The 18,694-nt window shown below is 38.1% G+C and overlaps 2 protein-coding genes and 1 non-coding gene across 3 annotated transcripts in view; all 3 read right to left on the bottom strand.

The window, feature by feature from the left end:
* Nucleotides 1-1,678: 1,678 nt before the first annotated feature.
* LOC115757975 lies at nucleotides 1,679-2,759 on the bottom strand. Its single transcript, XM_030698456.1, has 2 exons — nucleotides 2,320-2,759; nucleotides 1,679-2,257 (listed from the first exon to the last, which is right to left on the bottom strand). The coding sequence occupies exons 1-2, from the start codon at nucleotides 2,441-2,443 to the stop codon at nucleotides 1,929-1,931; spliced, it is 453 nt and encodes a 150-aa protein (XP_030554316.1). The 5' UTR covers nucleotides 2,444-2,759; the 3' UTR covers nucleotides 1,679-1,928.
* Nucleotides 2,760-4,726: 1,967 nt separating this feature from the next.
* LOC115758016 (serum response factor homolog) overlaps nucleotides 4,727-18,694 on the bottom strand; it is a 35,234-nt gene continuing 21,266 nt past the window's right edge. Inside the window, exons 3-4 of the mRNA XM_030698515.1 lie at nucleotides 6,046-6,385; nucleotides 4,727-5,429 (exon numbers count right to left, since the gene is read on the bottom strand). Coding sequence (XP_030554375.1) covers nucleotides 5,275-5,429; nucleotides 6,046-6,385 — 495 coding nt within the window. The 3' untranslated portion in view covers nucleotides 4,727-5,274. The remainder of the gene's footprint in view (nucleotides 5,430-6,045; nucleotides 6,386-18,694) is intronic.
* On the bottom strand, nucleotides 7,876-7,949 carry Trnan-guu. The gene has a single exon. It is a non-coding gene; the product is annotated as a tRNA-Asn (tRNA).

An 18,694-nucleotide genomic window follows, 5' to 3' on the forward strand; every position in this document is an offset into this window, starting at 1 on the left:
CCAATTTGGGTTCCTCACGAAGAACTAAATTGAACAAGAACCTGTTCCGAATGCACCAACAATATAAGAAATTGCATACATATAAGCACACATATATATATATATATATATATATAAATATATATATATGTATTATTGAAGCATATGAGAAATAAAATACATACAATAGCTTAAGCGAAAGACAGACACAAAGTACATATATACGTTACATAATGTGTGAAGCGCAATGAACAAAAGCAAAACCAAATCCTTTTTATCAATTTGTAGTTAACTAAAACAAGATACAACAAATTGGATAACCCCAGCGATGAGGTATCCGCAGCTGAAATCAAAGCAACATTTGTAGTCTCAATGGCACCACTCAAGTATATACATACATGCATAAGATATATATATGTTAAAGTAAATAAACTTAAAGGCAAACCAACCAAATGAAATACCAAATAACAACAAAATCCAAAAGACATGATTTACAACCACGCACACATCCAAATGAAGCATGCAGAAACGATACATATATCTACCCAAGCAAGCCCCTAATAATTATATTGAATCACAAATTGTCGGAATCTGTGGAAAGGTTCCAAAAATAAAAAATAAAAGAAGAAGTATTATGCAACCAGCGTATTTATATGAAATGAGATTTAATTGCATACAATCTAATTGTTTGAAAACATACTACGATATATGAAATAACAAATAATTAAATTTAAAAAAAAAATACATATATGAATTAAAGCTAACAATAAAACAACGTGAACAAAAATAAAGTGGAAGCTGTATTTTTACATTTAATTTCCGTAAAAAAAGATTGTGAGTAAAGTCCTGGTCGTATAAATGGATTCTATCTCTTGGTGCTTGGCTGGCGTGAATTTTGCTAAAAGTAAGTACTGCAAATAGGGCTCAAAATATGTTTATATAATATATAGAAGACTTGTCACAGCGTGAGAGAATCACAGGTATGACCTTATATACCCTGAACTCATTGAAAACGGGTAAAGAGAGCATTGAGTATTTCTGCAAATGTATTTAACAGGCAGAAGGAAGTATCTCCGACGTCATAATGTATATATATATTCTTGATCAGCATCAATAGCCGAATCGATCTAGCCAAGTCCGTCTGCCCGTAGTTGGGAACTCCCGACTAGAGCCTCGAACTTGTTATGTAGTATTAAGACGCTTTATCCATAGCGTGAGGTAGTAAAAACTTATAACTGCAGCTCCTTGATATGTTTATATTATTTATTTTTATAGATTATATTTTCTTTTATATACAATAAATATGAGAAGAATAAAATGGAATACATGTTTTTTGCGTACTATTCCATAGATCAAACTTTAAGCTACATTTATGCATGTATTAAATTGCATATAAATTTATTTATTAAAATATTTATCTTAGTAACATACTAAGAACACAAGAATAATTAATCTAAATAGTCAAATAATAAAAAATAAGAATGTATAAATGAACAAAATATATTATTTTAATTAGATTAACTTATTAACTTAACTATAAAACAGCCTGCTTTGGTTTTGATAAAAAGAATACTTCAAAGCTTGAAGTTGAAACACAAAAATAAAATAGATAAGAACATTAATCCTTACAAGAAAAATTGGGTTTTTAAAAACATAAACACTGAGAAAAATGTGCGCTGAGTTTTAGATTAATTACGATTCTTAGAACGTATATTTATTGTATTTTAATCTGAAAAGATTTATATATATATATATAAGTTTTTAGTTAGCAGAAAACATTCAAATGCTGCCCAAAGACGTTCGGTTAATAACATTTGCTCTTTTACGAGCTCAAGTGAATGCATTCACGCATAAACTTTTAAAGGAGCCCCTGATTCTAGTGGCGCGTCTTGGTAAAGCTGATTAGTGTGAATGCTTACTTAATGCTAAAAATTAAGTGTAAATGGGGCTTAATGCTGTGTAGACTCTTGTTGTTGCTGCTCTGCGGCTTCCAACGCAACTTCCACCGCATCACCCGCCTGTTCGCTGTGGCCACGCATTAGCAGCTTCTCTGTGTTCTTCTGTATGCCCTCCAGTTTCTGCTGCATGAGCTCCTGACGTCGCTGTTCGGCGCGCTGCTGCTTCTCCTCCAGCTCCTCCAATGTGAGTGGCTCCGTTTCGGCGGCCTGCTGCATCAGCTGCTGCAGTCGCTTGGGCGGCTGACGCAGCGTATCATTCAATGGAACCGCTGTTGCACTATTCTCGTCATCGAGCGGTATGGTAAACGCCTCCGAGGCCGCTATTTTAATGGGTTTTATTGATTATGAAGGGACAGTTAATTGAGGGGCCGTGACTACTTACGATATTCCTGCTTGGGCGAGGCGTCCATTTTGTTAGACTTTGCTTTAGCTGGGTCGGTCGATGGGGCTGGCTTTGGTTTGGTCTCGTCTATGGCTGTCGTGGACTTGGAATTGGAGCAGCCCATGCTCGGGAGCTCATCAGGCGCAAGGCATTACGCTAAAACTTCCGTTACGGGCTGAGGGCTTTGGTTTCTCTGACTTTTAAGCGGAATCAGTTGAGCTCGTTGATGCTGATGCTAATGCTAATGCGATTTCCTGCTCTGCTGTGTGGCTACATCCGCTGTGATTCGTTCTACGCTGTGGCTATTCAATTTCCGCTTCGAGACAAGCTGCCAACTCAGTCATTAGAATGAGCCTGAGACAGCGTTTAATGGCTCATTAATATTGATTTTGTATGTGTGTGTGTCTGTGTGTTGCAGGACGACACACACCAAAAATGCGGCCGTTTGACAGCACGTCGCAATGAGAACTGAACCTGGAAGTGCAATGCAAATGTTCTGCGCTGGTCATTAATAATAATCGTTGGGGCGCAGCCAGGACAACTGTCCGCTCACACGATCAATACTCATATGCGAGCGGTATATTTATTTATGCCTATTTCGCACGATGCCTACACTACAAGAAAAATACATCTTATATTTCTTAGACAAACAACAACGAAAAATGGTAAAATTGGCGATTACTTTATTATAAAATTTTAACTCAGATGAAATGTAAGACTACATTACTTATTAAATTTGGATCTTTAATATATATGTATGAAAATTGTCTGGAATATTTTCATATTTATATGCAAGAATATAATGTAAATAATATAAAAATATGACTTCTATTCTGAATATTTTATTTCCAATCTAATTGAATGCAAATTATAAAAATTATATAATATGATTTGATCTATAAATATACTCATTTGTTACACATTTCTTTACTGAATATGTTTCATAATTTCTTTAATGAAGTATGTTGCAATACAAAATGTTATATTTTTGTAAATTTTAACATGTTTATTTCGCAATTTTCTAAAGTGACGATTACAATTTCTTAGCGTGTAGTTGCGTGGGTGTGGTTAATAAAGGCAGGCAAAACAAACACAGACAGACAGTGAGTGGCACACCCGCAGTGGCCTGCAAATGGACACTGGACACTGACCAATGTCAATCAACTCCAGCGCGTGGCAATAATCAACTCTAATTGCGGTTTCATTTGCGCACACATAAACACAATACACACACGCAAACACACTCTCGGGCACACATGCAACTCCGCTCGCAAAAGTTTAGTGACCCACTCAACTTTGACCATAGGCATAAAGGGGTTTACTTTTTGATTTTTACAGTTGCCCATTGTCAATGCTGTCGCATGGCCATAAAAGTCATAGCACACTAACGGCTTCCGGCTTGAAAGCTGGCCAAGAAGCCCGCCGAGCATCCGTTCGCCCCGCGGCTGCTACGGAAGGTACGGCGCGTGCCAAGCACCGCCCAGGGCGTTCACATGCTCACTTTGTATGTGCCACACGTTGCGCCTTTGTGGTCAAGTGGCCGCTCTTGGCATGCAAATGGCTTGGAACGGAAGCGACGCCGTCGCAGCCAATTGCCAACTGCTCCTCCAAGCCACTCAAATGTTAACGTTTAAAGGGAGGCCCCCAAGAACAACAACAGGTGCGCTGAAGAGGCCCGGCTCCCCACCCGAACCCCCCTTTAAGATAGCTACTAAGTAATGGCCGACGTTTAATTAGGTTAAGTGTCAATAAGATTATGTCGTCTATCAATCAATTGCACAAACACAAACACGCAGACACACACAGAGGCACACACATCAATCAAGCAGCTAAATACCAAAAGGCATTCTTATATATTTTTTTCTATTGAGCTCGCCAGTAATGTAATACACATGTGTATCTATGTCAAGCTATAGTCAATATATTTAGTTACTTGGGTGGGCGTCCACTTTGAGTGCGCATCTCAACAGAATTGTAGCTGCAAGCCAACTGACAACAGCTCATATACCCTGTAACTATGTGGTAAAGAAGCACGCTCTAGAAAGCATTAGCCTTACTATAAAGTAGCCAAAAAAAAATATATAACTTTGTATAGGTATTTACCGTCTTGCTTCGGAAGCCTCTTGTCTAATGAAAAGGAATTCCTTTTATTAATAATGGTAAAATAAATAATTCAATAATATGTGTAGGATAAAAGAAAAACTACTTGGGCTCTTGGTACAGACAACGTATTGATATACATTGGGAAGAGATACAAAGTTCAAATTTGGTAACTATGCAATAATGTAGTTAAATATTTATAATACTTACTCAATTTCTTTCCTTTAAGCAAAAAGCAAAAGTTTTTTGTTTGAATTACATATGCTTGCGGTTTATTTAAAAATACAATTTAGAAACATTTTCTCAGTTTGTTGTTTTTGCAAAAAAAGTGGTTTATATGTATAATATAATAAAAACAATATAAACTATTAACAAAGCAACTTTTCATCTGCGGCTTAGGAACATTATCATCATCATCGGCATAATCATTTCCTCTTCTCATTAACTTCATCTCAGCTATTCAATCTCATAGAACTTGTAAATTTTATAACTTATGCAATTATCTGCCTCCGACAGCTTGAGGCAGTTCCCAGGTAAGCTGCGAGCAGCCAGCCCAAGTTTTATATATATATAAAAATAGTCTATATAAATATGATATATACGTATATAGTTATATGACTGGGTGTGTATTTCTGATCAGTTTTTGACCAACAATTTTATAAGAGACGCGTGTATACTATGGTTAGACTTGTGTGCATATGTGAGTGTGTGAATGAGTGTGAAAATGATTGGGCTTGTGTATATGTGTGTGTATTTTGTCTTGGATTGCATGATTAGATATGGATTTATAAGATTTTCAATTTGTTGTCATAAAAGCAATCTCCATATATGCCGCTTCAGCGCATTGAAGAACGGTTAATCATATTCCTGTTTGATAGATAAAGTTTTCTCGGCACTTTTCTCAGACTTCGGATTGGAGCTGGTGACAGTTGCAGCCGCTGGCGTGGACTTGCCTTTAATATAGCTGGCCACTGTGGAGCTCAGCGGTATGGTAACATACTGATTGCCATCTGGAAATAGATTGATAATAATAATAATAATAATATTAGTAATAACAATAATAATAATATTACTAATATTTACATAATTTCTACTTAGAATTTATCCTAAATTACAAAGTGGTTATATAGCTAGAGCAACGAAGGCCTTCAGGCTGGGAAAGTGAATAATATAACGGATGTATTTCAGCAATAAAATAAATAAAAATGTTTAACTATTATAATATGAGAGCTTAGTGCACATATTCACTAAGCCTTAAGTTCTTATTTCCCAGCTTAAGATATATTTTACATCCATAATAGACTCTTTGTAAATGTATCATAATATACAAGAACTATAGGGTAAACTTATTTTTGACCCATAAAGTACAGCCCTTCTTTTGTTGTTGTTTCAATAGAGAAACTGCCTAAAAAAAAGGGTTGCTCGCAGCTTAAATAGTTTTCAGAAACATATTTTGTTTTACCATAATAAATAGCTACGTATATACTTTACTATAGCTAATATCTTCTACCCTCTTGAAAAATGTTGGCTATAAGTGAATATGTTCTGTCGTTTATCATATATGGTAAAATTGGTTATTTTGAATATAGTCGCATGCTTATCCTTATCCATACATATCCTACTCACCTTCTTCGGCATGCACCTGCAATTGACCCGATTGTATTAGCTGGCGTAACATGTCCGGCGGTATATTGGCAAACGAGGTGGCCGGATAAACATATTTGCTATCAGGTGCTGCTGCTGCTGCTGTTGTTGCTGCCGTGGACGTCGATGGCCCAGTCTCAGTCTGATAGCTCAATGCTGTTGGCATTGGTTTGCTGCAGGCGGCCGACCCTGCTGCTGTTGCTGTCTCTGCTTTGAGCTCCTGAGGCGCTGACTTGGCTGCGTCGGCATCCATCGGCATTGGCATTTCCACATCCGAAGAATCATCCGATTCGTTGCCCGACGATGTTGGCGAACGCTCATCCTGCAAGACAAGAAGAGACAAGAGATTAGAGAGATGCAGCCAAACAGTCTGGTCTGATCTTAAGCCAAAGATGAGCTGCCTGGCTGGCTGGCCTGGTCTGGCCCGGCCCGGCCTGGTCTTGCCGGGACTGTTCTATATGCCAGCCAAGTAAGAGACTGTGTGTGGTGTGTGTGTGCATGGCACAAAAAAGCAATATGCTTGCACCAAATATGGCGCGAAATTGCGTATAAGTGCTGGCCGCGTTGCACGCCGGCACGCATTTCAATGAGCCAAGAGCGCAGCTCGTTGCCTTAAATGTGCACACGCGTTAAAGAATTTAGAATATTGATTTCTGGCTCTGTAACCGAACGTGCAGGGGACAACTCATCATCTTCCACATTCGACATCGTTGCAGTATCGCATCATTTTAATTTTGATTAGTGTCTCAGGTAAAAATAATTGCGAACTGTAACAATGCGTTCGCCATTTTGTGGCATTGCGCATACGCAGCGTGCGCCGCCTGCAACTGCGACTGCAACGGCGACGGCGACTGCAACTGCGACTGCGTCATGCCATCAACTTCCAATGAAATTGTAGCAGCGACGCGTATGGTTAAATTGCATTGTTGCCACTGCACCACACTGACCAAAATGGGCGTCGTCGTCGTCTGCCTCGTCTGCTGCAGCTGTTGCTGTTGTTGTTGTTGCTGTTGCTGACGTCTGCCGGCCGGCCAGTGGTTCGAGCGACTGCCTTTTGAGTGACAGCATCGAGACATTTTAATTAGCAAGCAGCTCAGACAACAACAACAGCGCTGACAAAGTGTCTCTAAGTCGTGCAACTCGACTTTTGGCAGCAGCAACTGAGCAACTGTGCAACTGTTGCAACTGTTGTCACGCTCGCGGTTTTCAGTTGCAACCAAAAACAAAGGAAGATTCGCACTTGACTCGTTGCAGGTGCCACAAAGCCGAAGACCTCTGCATGCATTGCTGATCGTCTTAAGAGTTAAAAAGCGAATGAGCTTTGTGCAAATGTCTTGTAATTTTATACACTGGGCTTAAGGAAGTCTAAACTTAGATTAAAATATTATAACTAACCTATTATTTTAAGCTTGAAATATGATCATTGATTTTGATTTGTAATGCAGCAAACACTTTCTTTTTCTGCTCAAAGTAAAAAATGAAAATCATCCTGATTGAAATTTTATGCATAATTTTACTTAATAATTAAATACTTAGTATATCGATTGATAATAGAGATGGCAGCTTAAAAGCTCTTAATATTTATTATGACATTTTTATTTTTTGAATCATCAAAGCATTCAAAACGGTAGCAATATTGTATCGCAATAAATTCGTTATTGTGTAATAAAAATTCAGTTCATACGAATAACAATAAATAAAATAATTAAAAAAAATTAAACAATAAATATTCTGGATGTTATCTAGCACTTTCAAATTGCGCCGAAATATTTATAAGCATATAAAAAAATTAATAAACAAAAAAAATTGATTCGCCCCCGGGTGGACTCGAACCACCAACCTTTCGGTTAACAGCCGAACGCGCTAACCGATTGCGCCACGGAGGCGGTTGGAAATTTAGCGGCAAATTACACAGCTTATGCTTCGAGCACAATGCTATGAGAGAAGTACAACTTTTATATATGGAATTATTTATAAACGCAAGATAAGTGAATGATTAGCTAAAAAATATAAAAAAAAATATAATATTTATTGCGAAATTCATTTGTTATCATGTCATGTCAGACAACTTCGGGCTGGAAGATCGTAAATTTGAGTAAATATCCACTTGATTTTAATTTATTGCAGACTATTAAGAACTATGAAATGTTAGCGAATTATATTTTGATTAAAAATATTAACTAGATTTGAATTTATTGTTGGTTATTAAGAACTATAAAATGTTAAGTTATTTTATATTATTTAGCTAAACAATATTAACTATATTTGAATTTTTTGCAGACTATTAAGAAGTATTAGAAATTGTATTTTGTTGAAAATATATTGAATACAGGAATATGTTTAAATAATTGGTTGAATTCAAAATTAATAATAATTATACTGTGAAACCATTGAAAATGGGTAAATTTAATATAACGTTTTCATTAAAATTATAAAACAGGATTTCTTTAGTATACACAGAAAAATCGCATTCCATAAAAATGGATCCTTGCGCTTTCACTCCTTACTATATCACTCTTACTTGTTGCTACTTCAACTGTGTATAAGGCAGCGACTGTTGTCATTTCTTAATTCAACTTGTCTTATTAACATTAATCACTGATCGGCAATACATAAAAACGAAGAGTTTTTCGGAACAGCAGCTAAATTGGCGAACGAAATAATAGTGAATTATTTAATAGAAAATCACTGCAAGGACTTTGTGTCCTTCTTTGTATTCATTCGAATATAATGCGACAGCTAATATTTCTGAGAGACTTATTTTCCAATGTGACATACCAAGTACCAAGTGCAACCCTTTGACGAACAAATCAATTTACAAAACTCAGTCCAAATACAGATGCATGCCAGGAGGAGAAGGACACGCTTCTGTCCAGTGCCAAGTGCAAGACCAGACCAGATCCAAATCGAATAGTTATCGATACGAGCGGAGCTCGCCAAATTGATAGTCGTGTGTCGTGCGCAAATGCCGAGCGTGTCTCATTAAATGACAATTAGAGTTGAGCTTGGAACTTGAAGCCGGACAGCGCACCGAGCCCAGCCCAGCCCCAGTCCCGGCCAGGCCCAGAGAGGCGAGTGGCAAGTAGCTGGCAGCAGCAGCGTGGAATGCGCGGCCAGTGGCATGCAATTTATATAAAAATAATGCAGCATTGTATTGTGTTTTGTTTGCTTTTGATTTTATTTTTATTTTATTGTATTTTTATATAGTTTTTCTTTTTGTTGTTGTTGGTGTTGTTTTGGATTTCTCGGGCCGCTGGCCTCGACTGGAGCCTGCAACAAACGCAATTATATAGAAATTTGTCTTGCTGTGATATGTGCGGCATGTTGCAGTTGCAGCAGTTGTGTGGCCATCGGCAGCGCCAAAAATAGTCAATTTGGGAAAGGCTAATAATAAATGCGATCCGTCGTCTGTCAGTCACAGAGGCGAGTCAGTTCGTCAATCCAGCAAATGAGTACTCGCCGGTATGAGTACTCGGATCGAGTGTTTATATACATATACATATATATATATATATATATACTATATATATGAATGAATGAATGCTGCAACCAAATTGGCCAACTGACATTCACAGCCAAGGTGGCATTTTGTTGTTTTTGGAGCCAAAGTGAATGCGATTCAATTCAATTCGCTGGTGTCGTGTGACCTACACCAAGCCAATGATTGACGGATGGCACATTTGCGGATTGATTAGTTGTTTTTACCAAAATGGCCACTTCGATATGCCACACGATGGCGACGGCGACGGTGATGGCGATGGCGACAACAGTTGCAGCCTGCCGCATGTGTTGTTCCATGTTTGCCAGCTGCCTGTTGACAGTCAGCACCCGCTTAACTTCAACTTCAGCTCCAAACTTCAATTTCTGTTTGTTGTTGCTGCTGTTGCTGTTGTTGCTGTTGTTGCTGCTGCTGCCCCCTTCAGCATTTTGGGCAATAAACATTGCATTTGCATGTTGCTGTTGTTGTCGTTGTTATTGTTGCTGCCGCTACCGTTGATGGCGTGTGCATCTACCGACACTGATAGGAGCCGCCGCAAAACAAAGGAATAGCCAAATGTGTGTGCGCCCAGTTGCGGGCTCCATTGATGCTGGCGCTTTCAATGAAAACATAAAAATAAAAATGCAAATTAAGCCCCACAACGAAAGCACTTAAATCTAACGCACAATTCCACGAGTGCAAAACCACGGCAGCCTACCACCACAGTGAAGCAAAAACTATCGAATCCTTGCAAAAACTATATATCCTTGATTCATTCAAGGATTGAAAATTCGACTTTGGGCGTTAAAAGAGGGGAATCACGCAGGACTGGACATTTTTCATAATTTATTATGAAGCGATCTTTGGTCTTATAATTATAAAATAATACCAAAATCAAAGATTCTGAAGAGATCCCGAGCAAAATCTTGGCTTTTACTTTATTTACGACAAAAATTTGATTTATAAAACCAAAACGAAAGGTTGCGAAATGGTCCTAAATTTTAGTATCTTAGTTGTTCATCCGATTGGTTTTAATATCCCTTTCAAAGACCGCACATATTTAACAAAATTCCTTTCAGTTTTGTTTATCGATCTTAAGAACTGCCAGTTCTACGATATTTATCGATAATATTTCGAAAAATTTATCGGAGATTTCCCTAAATAAATTACTATGGTGCGAAAGATACTGCTAATAATTTCAATGTACAAAACATTCCTTACAAACATATAAACGTTGATTATAAAATAAATACAAACCCTCAACATAAGTTTTAAGAAGGGATTTTTAATTTGTTGAACAACTGACAGCTTTTCACATTTGATATTTGAGAATTTGAAGGACCACTGTATGTGGGTAGGCGGAATCACAACCCAAACCAATCCAAAACCAACCGAAAAGAGCCAAGTGAAGCCGCGCGAAGAGTTCAACAGGAAACGTTAAGCAAATGTTATGGCCAGACCAGGCCAAGCGGCCGGGGCTGACTCGGGCTGGTCAAAATGGGGCGGCTGGCAAACAAAGCCAAAGCCAAAGCCAGTTGACACGAAACAGCAGCAACAGCAACAACAACAACAACAACAACAAGAACAACAATCAGTAGACAGAGACAACACTGCGTACAGAGACATTGTCAGAGTCGGAGTTTGGTTGGTTTGGTTGTGGGTTTCGTTCGGTCGCATCCGGGCCAACAACATGCACTTTAAAGCGTTTATATCCGCAAGCCTCGGCGGCTTTCTGTTTTTGGTCAAATCACAGTTTGCGGTTACACGGATTCACGCGCAAAGAAAGCGGGCAGCAGGAAGTGCTCCAATAGCTCCAAAGATGCCAACAAGAAAGTGCACATCGTGAGCGGCACAAAACCGACAAAACATTTATTAGGCCAACTTGAAGAGCTGGACTTAAGTCTTAAGTCTTGTTGCAGTTATGATGAGAATTAGCATCTATTTAAATGTCTGGCGCGCATTAAGATGCCACGATTGGGCCGCTGCCGCGAAGAGCAACGAGCTCTGGCTCTGGCTCTGGCTTATTGTTCTCAGCCAGCAATTATTTGGCCAAATTGTATGGGGCTCGATAGGCAACCTGCAGAGACGCTGCGACTAGGAGAACCAGGCCTAATTATGCGTGCGCCAAGACAACAGAACAAGCCAGCGACAACGACAACGACAACAACAACGACAACGACAACGACAACTTATCGGCTAGAAAGGCTAGAAGAGGGGCGACACATCACAGAGGCGCAGGGAAGAGGGCTAAGCGCAGTCAGATGAAACGCCACCGATTAGCCCTGGCGTTTGGCCAGGCGCCCGCTTTCCGCAAATTTATGATGGGCACTAACAACGGGCCCAGAAGCCAAATCCAGCTGAAACGAAACGAAATGAAATGAACTTGGCCGCAAACAAACAGTTGAATGGGCATTGCAATTATACCAGGCATCGAGTATCGAGTATCTGTTTTGCATTTAAACGAGTTGCTAACCACAAAACTGGCAGCTCATGTGGGTGCATTTTGTTGGTTAACCGCCAAAGCGGCGTAACTGGCCATTACAATCTGTACACTGTACAGTGTGTACTCTGACAGCGATTAGAACCGGCGACTGTTCAGTTTTGCGAATCAGTTGAATCTACATAAAGAGTTTGTGACAGGGATTGTGTGCTTTGAGGTCGTATCAGGTTCCAATTGTTAAGGATAAAACAGGCTAAAATGGGGTTATGCATAGATGATAATTAAGAAGAGGCAGTCGATTAATATGTAAACTAAGAGTTATCAATCAATGATTAAACAAATGAATGCTTATAATTATTACACAGAAATTACTGCGAGCTGCACATCAGTTGGTGAAAATACCTCAATCAGACAAAGATGAAATTAATCGAAATCCATTACAGTTTGTATGATACTCAATATAAATAAGATAGAATTGATATATTTATATCTACAAGCATTTAAGTGTCAGTTTGCATGCTGTGACATATTTAAGTCTGAAGTAGTGAGAAATATAAATTAATCAGAGTCAGAGTCTAGGTATTGTTTTACAGAAACCCTTTACCCCGTAAAGATGACTAACTCAATGAAAACCCCACTTAAAACGAAAATAATTTAAATTCTTGATGAGCTAACTGCTTTAAAATCAACTAACATATTTGAAAAGAAGTTAACTAAAGCGCTGCCATTTTCGCAATTATTTAAATTGGCTTAATTTAATATATGGGTCAAAATATTTATGTAAAGCTATCTTTATTTAATTATAATTAATTATTCATTTCGCAAAAGGGCCAAGCTCTCAATTTAACTAAAGCTAATTTCAAATTCCTTTTTAATAATGTCAGCTTAGATTCATGTCAGATGTGACAAATAAATATTTAATTTAATTACTTATTTATTACGCGTAGCTTCCAATTTAATACAATTCAATATTAAATTTATTTTAAAATGATTTATGTGCTAAATGAACTGTAAATTGGGGCTTTCTTAATATATATAAATGCAATTCAAGAATCAGCTCGATTAAACCGTTGCTCTATTATAATTTTTGTGATGCATTTTTGTTGAATGAATATATTTTAGCTTAAGCTAAAAAGACTTTTCTAAAACAAAGCTTGTAAATGTTAATTAGTTAAAACGCCTTCAGAAATGTGTGTTGACATTTTAACAAGAACGAAATACTAAGAAACACATTTAAAAAAATTCAATTTGATATAAAAAAAGCAAGCCAAGCAAACTTGATCTAATCTTGTGCTTTAACATGAGCATATTTCATAAAATCGTGATTATTTTCGAGCTACTGAACATGCTGTAAATGTAGTTTGAAAACAGCTTCATTAAAAACTTTAGAGAGGCCAACTTATGATTTTGAAGCAAACAAAACAATATCAAAATCAATTTCTAAGCTTGACTTCTCTGCTCATTAGGCAAGTCCAGCAGCGCTTTTTAACAGATTTCATCAAATTGTGTCATTCGACAAAAATGAGCAAAAAAAATAAAATAAATAAAGACTGAAAATCGCGTCTCGTGCTCACGCCCACAAAATCAAAGCTGATTTCATATTTTGTGCACGGCAAATTTCACAAAAAATAAAGAAAAACTGGTTACACCCAGCTGAAATCAAAATCTGTATATATTTACAGACGTGATCTTATAACAAATTCGTGTAAATTAAATGCTCATATGCAACAACAAAGACAACAAGCTCGCAAAAAACTCATAAATTGGCGCTCATTTGTTTGCTCATTTGTCGCGTCAGCCCCCAAACGGCCAATGTACATAAGGCCCGGCCCAAAATGGACATGTAAGCAAGTCAAAAGCGAGTCTATAAAATCTAATACGCACACACCAGAGCGGCCACAAGTCACGCCCACAGCTGTGGCTATATACTATATAAGCACTGAAGTGCCTAATAAAAACTCAACTTAAGAGCGCAAGCAAAGAGCGTGGCTTGAAACATGCTAGAGAGAGAGAGAGAGAGAGAGAAAGAGAGAGAGAGATAGAGCGCACCACATGCGCCATTGCACTCCCACACAGGCAGGCAAATTGACGATCGTGCTCTTAAAAATTGTGCAGAACCCATTTGAAACAAGTTTTTCTCAGAGAGATCGAAACGCGGACGGACTCAAGAGTCGCATCGGCTCGGATTGCGTTTTCAGTCTGTGAGCAGCTGCGTGAGCCGCACGACGATCAACGAATCAGCGAACGATCGTGCTGATCGTGCCTGAAGTTAAGTGCACGCCATAGGGAAAGACGTTAAAAGTGGCCGATCAAAATCTACGGCAAGTGTGTGACAGACCCAATGATAAAGTTGCTGTGTAAAAAAAACAAAATCTCTAAGACTTAAGTCTAAAAGATGACCAAAGATCAGTGTTAACTACAGGTGAGTTCTATTATAAAAACTTACTATATAGGCTATACTTATGAGCTAATTAAATATTAACTATATTTAAAAGCAAATTTATAATTTATAATATTGTGATCAGTCCTAATTCAAATGCGCTTTATTTCGATTAGGCAATTGATGAAGCGGTGGTTAAGTAGAAACCTTCTAAGAATGTCTTTCTTTAACGCAAGTATCAATAGCATAAACAGTACGATCAGTTTTACCTTCTGATTGATTATGTGTGTTACAAGAAAACTTCTAGTGATATTTTTATATAAAACAACCAGAACGGCTTAACCACATGGTTAAGGTTGATTCCTATTAAAGCCTGAGGATCAATTGGTTTTATTAAGTATATGTGATCGATAATAATCCATAATTGATCAACCAATTTTAAGTGCCGACTGCTTATAAGAAGCATTTCCTAAAGATTGATTCGTTTTAAAGCTTGCAGATCAAGAATTACAAACTTCTTATTATAAAGAGTTTATTTATAAAGTAAAAGTTGCAAGAAAACTCCTTTGATTTAAAGTATTGAATTCCGTTAGCAAATTATTTTTCAGTTATGAAAAAAGACTGGTCTTTCTATTTCTAATTCTAATTCTTAACCGAAATTTATTTTTGTATTTTAGAGACCAAGTATAAGGCTTAGATTAAATAGAACTTATATTTTATATATAATAGATACATATATATATATATATTACTTTCATGTGCAAGGTCTCAAGAAGATTTCAACTATTCATATATTTGGCACATATAAGTAAAGTTTTGCCATATCATAGCAATTTATATATAAAATAGTATTATTTTATATAATCTGTTGCGTTTTAGTACAACAACAGGCTGCTAACTAGCTCAGGGTCCCTGTAAACAGTAGCCCAGCACGCGGACAACTCAATCAAAGAGTTGCAATCACACACAATCACCACAGCAGCAGCAGCAGCAGTAAGCAGTAAGCAGCAGTTAGCAGCAGCAGTCAGCAGTTGGTCTCAGATCGGGCTAGCTGGAGTGCAGTGGGGGATTTGGCCTTTGGTTGGCCGCCAAGTCGGCGTCCACATTTCATAAATCAGCATGTGCAGTGTGAGGGAGAGGGAGACCTGTGCGTTTGCCGTTTCGCTATGAAACCGCCTGCTGCGAATCCTGGCTATTTATTGTATTTTAACAACATTATAAACGAGCGTTTAAGTGGCGAGTGGCGAGTGTCGAGTGGGGCCGCATTTGATTTGTGTTAGAATGCAAAATACACCGAGACTCCAAACAGGCCAAAGACAATGCCAGGCTGGCTGCCAGAGGGGGGGCAGACAGACAGTCCGACAAAGCAGCCAATACAAGCAAACAGACAGAGAGACAAACAAACAGAAAGCCGTTTCATAATCAGCCTAAAAGACGTGGCAACATGTGGCCAAACGTTGTCGTTTGGGCCGGGTCAAATGTCAAGCACATTATTTTTGTGTTTACGTATAATAAATATAAATGCATGATGCATTTTTGATAGATTTTCATGCCAATAAACAAGCTGGCTTAAACCGCTAGAATGGTGTTTTGGCCAACACTTGGCCAGATCAGACCTGGCCTGGCCAGACCAGACCAGACCCGACCAGACCCGAGTCAGCCTCTCAGCCATTGTGTGGGTACATAAATTCAGAAAAGACATAGCACGGCAACGGGACACCAGGAAGCCTGCGTTTTTTCATCATTTTGGCTTTTTTTTATCGATCCGGCTCTTATAGTCGTAATTTTGTGTCTATGCAAATGTACGCGTTGTGTTCGCTTTGCATTTTTCGGGCTGATGTTGAAAAATCGACGATCAACTCTGTCAGTCCTCCAGTCCTTCAGTCAGTCAGACAGTCAGTCAGTCAGTCTGCCCGTCTCTCCTGTCAGCCTACTGAGCTGGCGGACCAACCACGTTGATGTGGCCAAACAATGCCTTGTTGACACTGATGGAAAATCTGCGTGTCTCAAATATCAAAATTCAATCGTTAAACTATGAGAGCCTATGATCGATCCCTCTGATCCGGCAACTCCAGCTGCTGCCCAGACCAGCCCAGCCAAGACTTTGACATTCGAATTGTCTCGCAGTCAGTTTCCCGGCGCAGCTCAGAGTTATAGATCTGAACAGCGATATGCTAATCCCGACGACAGCAAATGCTGATGCTCAGTACGCAGTTGATCTGCAACTGATCTTGGGAGAAAGAGGAAAGTTGCGTCTGCAACGACAAGCATTGAAAGGCAGAGCATAGTTGCTGATGATAATTAGCCTTTAATCAGTAAGAAAGTGCAAAATCAGTGTAGTTAAAATATTCACTTTCTGCCATCGATCAGCACGCGAATTTCCAATCTTCAGCCACTTTTGATTTGAACTGAACAAAAAATAAAAATGTCTTTCTCTCTTCCTGATCTTCAGTTATTGGCGATTCCTTATTGCCAGTAAATTTTGAATAAGCTACAAAATATAAGTTTCTCTCTTAATAATCTCTTAGTTATCGCCAAGAAATACTTTTCTTTCCATATAAGTAAAGGCAAGATCAGTCCGTAAATTTCTGATCCTCAAATTTAACAATCATAAGAAACAGCAAAAAATACTTTTTTCTTTATATAAAGACTTCTGCAATTACTTAAATAAACAGGAATTAAATATTCTGAAAAGTTTATAATATAAAAATTTTAAATAGATCAGTTTTTATTTTATGATCAAGTCTCTTCTTATTCTGACTACTTAACTAGCATAGTTGGCATTGACGGACTTAAATAAATCGAATAGGACAAAGAATAATTTTTAAATATATCACATTTCGGATTTTTTTTTTTTTTGCTCTTTAGTTGCTAAAGAAACTTTCATAAATAATTATTTTTCCAATATTTTAGATAGACATTAAATTTTTACAAAACGAAAGCAAATCAGGAGATTATCATTATTCTTGCTAAATTGCAACATAATCATAAGCCAAGAAACATGAGAACAACTAAAGACAAAATAAAATATTTTATGTTATATTCGCGTAATTATAGCACTAGTAAATTAAATAAAGCAAACAAAATTCAAACAAATGAAACACATTCGAATGCAACTTAAAGTTTATGAACTTACTTAACGTCATGACTTTAAATGGCATGAAAAATGATACTAAGATCGTTTGTTATAATGTTGAGACTTGCTGAGAAGTCAGTGAACGCAGAGCAAAACGAAATTGAATAAATTAACAGCGAATTTAATGCATGATGAAAATAGACTATAAAATGATTGATTAATTGAAAAATGCCTTAAAAGGCGAGGAGAATTATTTCTAGAGTTGGAAAACTAATACGAATAATATTGCAACAGATTTCCTTGAAGACAGTCAATAAAGAAGCATAAGAATGGACACTCAGATGCTGGGGATAAATGGAATCCTAAGCCCAAAAACTGTCATCAAATTAGAAAACACCTTTGCCTAATTGAAAACCAATTTAATGCATATAAACAATAACAAATGCAAGGCAAACAAGCGCGTACCTGCAAAACAACATAAAAGAAAAAAAAAAACAGAAAATAATATAATACATATCATATAGAAAAAGGCCGAGAGTGAGCGAAAAAAAAAAAAACCAAGAAGCCAACTAAATTACTTAACAAGCCGTTGAGGCTGCGGCTGGAAGACGATGACGACGACGACGACGACGTCGTCTGGGATGATTTACTTGTGCGTAATAATGCAACGCCCGCAACGCTGGAACGGCGAAGACAAGCAGAGGAATGGCCACAGTCCAGAGCAGAGATGAGACCTGGCCAGGCCGGGGAGTCCACAGAGCCTGGTCTGAAGGATGGGCCTACGCAGCGCGCACGGTAAATGCATGTGAGAAGAAGTCTAACTGGGAATGCGCCTCAATTTAAAATGCGAATTACATTATCTGATCAAATGCATTCTTTGGTGCGCTCCAGGAGGACGACTCTGCCTCGGCACACTCATTGAGTGTGTATTTCTGTGTTCTCTCTGTGCGTGTGTGTGTGTGTGTGTGTGTGTGGATGCTGCACAAATAAATAAATTTTAAAATACAAACAAGTAGCGCGCGCAAAAAGCGCCGAGTGGAAAATTCGTGACAGCAATTGTTGATGAGCAGCGTGTGAACAGAGCAGACCGAACGGCCCCGGTACGTATCGATATTGTAGCATAGGCCCCGGGACCAGAAGGCCCCATACAATACAGCAAGAACTCAAGATCACAGCAACAGCAACAACAACAACAACAACAATATGAATGTTTGTACAGCAGCAAAACGCGTAATATTGAGCGACTAATAGCTGAAA

The sequence above is a fragment of the Drosophila novamexicana genome, unplaced genomic scaffold (assembly GCF_003285875.2).
Source record: "Drosophila novamexicana strain 15010-1031.04,08,12 unplaced genomic scaffold, DnovRS2.1 tig00000121-arrow-pilon, whole genome shotgun sequence".
NCBI lineage: Eukaryota > Metazoa > Arthropoda > Insecta > Diptera > Drosophilidae > Drosophila > Drosophila novamexicana.